This window comes from Cyclospora cayetanensis, unplaced genomic scaffold (genome assembly GCF_002999335.1).
Source record: "Cyclospora cayetanensis isolate NF1_C8 unplaced genomic scaffold, CcayRef3 CcayRef3_contig_32, whole genome shotgun sequence".
NCBI lineage: Eukaryota > Apicomplexa > Conoidasida > Eucoccidiorida > Eimeriidae > Cyclospora > Cyclospora cayetanensis.
In genome coordinates, this window is record NW_020312281.1 from 144,011 (window position 1) to 146,913 (window position 2,903).

Consider the following 2,903-nt stretch of genomic DNA (forward strand, 5'->3'; position numbering starts at 1 on the left):
CTTTCCGTCCGTGCGTAAATTTGGACATTCGGTAGAACGACTTTGTCGGCGCAGCACTTTGCTGCTACTAAAATTGTGCTGCCCCCATCAGGTACACCAGACCAGGGGTATAGCAAAGCTCCGTTTCAGTGGTGACGGCAGCTTCAGCCGGGGGTGCAGCCGAAACAATCACAACCAGCCTATCAGTCACAATTGTTGTCGTTGCATCTGTTAATGCAATAGCTATAAAAATGCTGGAGCGCTTATAAATACTGCTCATCACCCGCTGTACCCCACATTGCCCTTTTCTTGTTCTTTCTTCCTCTTATTGTCTACACTGTGGCAAGGATCTTTTCCAGTTGCTCTTGTTCCTGTGATATAGTGAGAAGATCAGACGTGGCTTCTGTAGCAATAATTTGCAGACTATCCCTTAATCGCTGCAGAGCGTCAATCCGCTTTTCAAGAAAAGTAACAGCATTTCCTGTACTGCTAGAGGAGGCAGAGGTGGTAGTCGCAGATAAGACCGTAGGAGTGCTAGACCGAGATCGACTTGCGGCAGTAGTTGTTGCAGAGGTAAGAGCACTCCCACCATTACTGCTAGCGACTCCGTTGTTGAGAATTACATAGCTGTCACTTGTAGAAGAATCTGTGACTACTGAGCTGGTGCTTCCAGACTTATTCTTTGGTTGAGTTACGGTGGTACTGCTGCCGTTTGATCCGTTGGAGACGGTGGTACCAACACTCTGCTGCACGTTATACAGAACAGACCTGCTCCCACTGGGAGTACTTGTGGAAGACGAGGACACCGAAGCTGTTGAAGGAGAAGCTAAACCAGAGCGGCTCCTCGAATTGCTGCTTTGCGTTTGGGCTAGAGTTGAACCTGACGAACTTCTCGTCCCTAGTATGCACATAGCATAACAGTGTGAACATATAATAGGAGTCAGAGAGGATGAAGATTATTTGAAGGCCTAGGCTGGAAGATATGATGGTGACAGGTGGTTAGCTCCCCGCGAGCTAGGTACCATTGAGCTCCATGAAGCATGAGCTGTGTGAAATACACCCCAATGAAGGCTACGTGCTTGCTTTTAAGCACTTTCATATGCTTGCTTGTGCCTATTTCAATCTTGTTCCTTCATAGCATTCTCCCACCTGACGCAGAAGTGGATGATGTGCTGGGTATTAGCCCGTTGTTTCCAGTAGCGGAATCTGAATAAGTAGCAGTCTGCTGTGCTCTCGGGGCTCTAAATCTCGAGCTTGAGGATGATACCCTTCCCGTTGATACTACAGTGCTCGATCTGCTAGCAACTGGCGAACTGCTTACTGATGTAGCACCCTGGGATGAGTCTGTGGCACTGGTGACGCTGCTGGGGGTTCCCTGGAGTCTGCCAGCTGCCAAAACGGTTGCCTGTGCTGCTGTTTTGATACTGTTTATAAGAGCAGCAAGCTCTTCTGCTGTAGTGGAGGAGGTGGATCCAGAGGCAGCACACCAAGTCACCCCTAGAAGGTAGGGGCACGCTGCCGACAACCACAATAGTGAAAGGTGGCGAACCATCTTCAACAAACCGCTGCACAGAAGGGGAAAACAGCGAAAGCACAAAATGCCGCGGAAAAAGACATTGGGTGGCATAGGGGGCAGTCATACACAAAGGCAAGAGGCTAGGGCTAGTGGGAAAGAAAGTGAACGGAAGATCAGGGGCATTAAGGGTAAGTGCTTTTGCGATTTGCAACTCCGAGAACTAAAGCTTATGGCTCCACCTCAGAAGGTCTACAGAATGCTACTTATGTGCAGCAGTGAGAATGGCTCGCTGAGTGTAGCAAGATTTCAGTCAATGCCGTGCGGTAACATCCGCGCTCTAGTAGTTGCTGGTTCCGTGAGGATAACTTCCTCTACGTGAAAGACAAGAAACAAAAGGCCATTTAGGGCGCATAAGGCAGCAGCGGACGAGTTAGCGGATGACTGACCGGAAGTCAGAGTAACAGTAAAGAAGAGAGGGAGACACAGCCTATGAGGGCCTAGGCCAGGGGTGACCTCACCAATCAGAGAATCACAACAGTTTGTTTCAAGATCCACGGGACTAAAAGGATGCACGAACATAACTTAAGTGAAAAGAGGCAGGGATTGTCGCTCATACCACAGAAAACAGCCATATAGCTGCCCCAAGCCAGGGAGGGCCTAATCAGGCCTTGCCACCATTCCCTGCAGCTGTATCCATCCCCGCGTACTCATTTGACCGAGCCGTACAAGAAGTTCGTTTTCCAATTATTTATTCATTGCTATTTTGGCTTGCTTGATCAACTAATGATTTCAACATTATTACACCAGAGTATGCCCAGGCTTGCGCCAAAGACCCATGCATACACCGCAGGCTAACCGGTGGACAGGACGACCTGCAGGAACAGCAAATCAATGGACACATATGAGAACCTAAGCCAGGTATTTATCGTTTATCTGCCAAACCAGCCCACCAAAATTATGTGAAGTGGCAGAGCATACATACTTTACATTTTGTTTGCTCGCTTTTGTGGCTGTTCACAGAACCGAACTCGAGACTGCGTAAGGTGCTCGGTTTGTCCTTCGACACCTACCCAATACAAAACCACATGGTCATAGTTTCTTGATTGTTAACTTTTGATAAGGAAACAGATTAACTGATCGAAATATTCTCTTAGTATCGTCAAACCTACGATCGGAATGCCCCACCGCGTCTACCCCTGCAGGCACTGTGTCCAGAGTGCAGCGCAGGGTGGTCAGCACTTCCTTGTACTCGAGGCATTGAAAGTCTTCTATAAAGGTGTAAACAAAGTTTGTTGTTTGAATCATGAGCAAAAATACAAGGCCCTATGCAATGGGATGTCGAACAGATCCACTTACTTTACCTACCATATTTGTAGATGGTGGAGATTATTTCTTAGGGTTTTGTATG

At 48.0% G+C, this 2,903-nt stretch overlaps 1 protein-coding gene across 1 annotated transcript; it reads right to left on the reverse strand.

The window, feature by feature from the left end:
- Nucleotides 1-311: 311 nt before the first annotated feature.
- On the reverse strand, nt 312-1,531 carry LOC34618652 (putative protein TPRXL). The gene is made up of 2 exons (XM_022731971.2): nt 1,129-1,531; nt 312-877 (listed from the first exon to the last, which is right to left on the reverse strand). The coding sequence occupies exons 1-2, from the start codon at nt 1,529-1,531 to the stop codon at nt 312-314; spliced, it is 969 nt and encodes a 322-aa protein (XP_022586763.2).
- Nucleotides 1,532-2,903: the final 1,372 nt, after the last annotated feature.

Coding starts and splice junctions, on each gene's coding strand:
- LOC34618652 (XM_022731971.2), bottom strand. CDS start 1,531: ATGGTTCGCCACCTTTCACTATTGTGGTTGTCGGCAGCGTGCCCCTAC. Junction 878..1,128: donor ATCATCCACTTCTGCGTCAG/GTGGGAGAATGC, acceptor TGTGCATACTAG/GGACGAGAAGTTCGTCAGGT.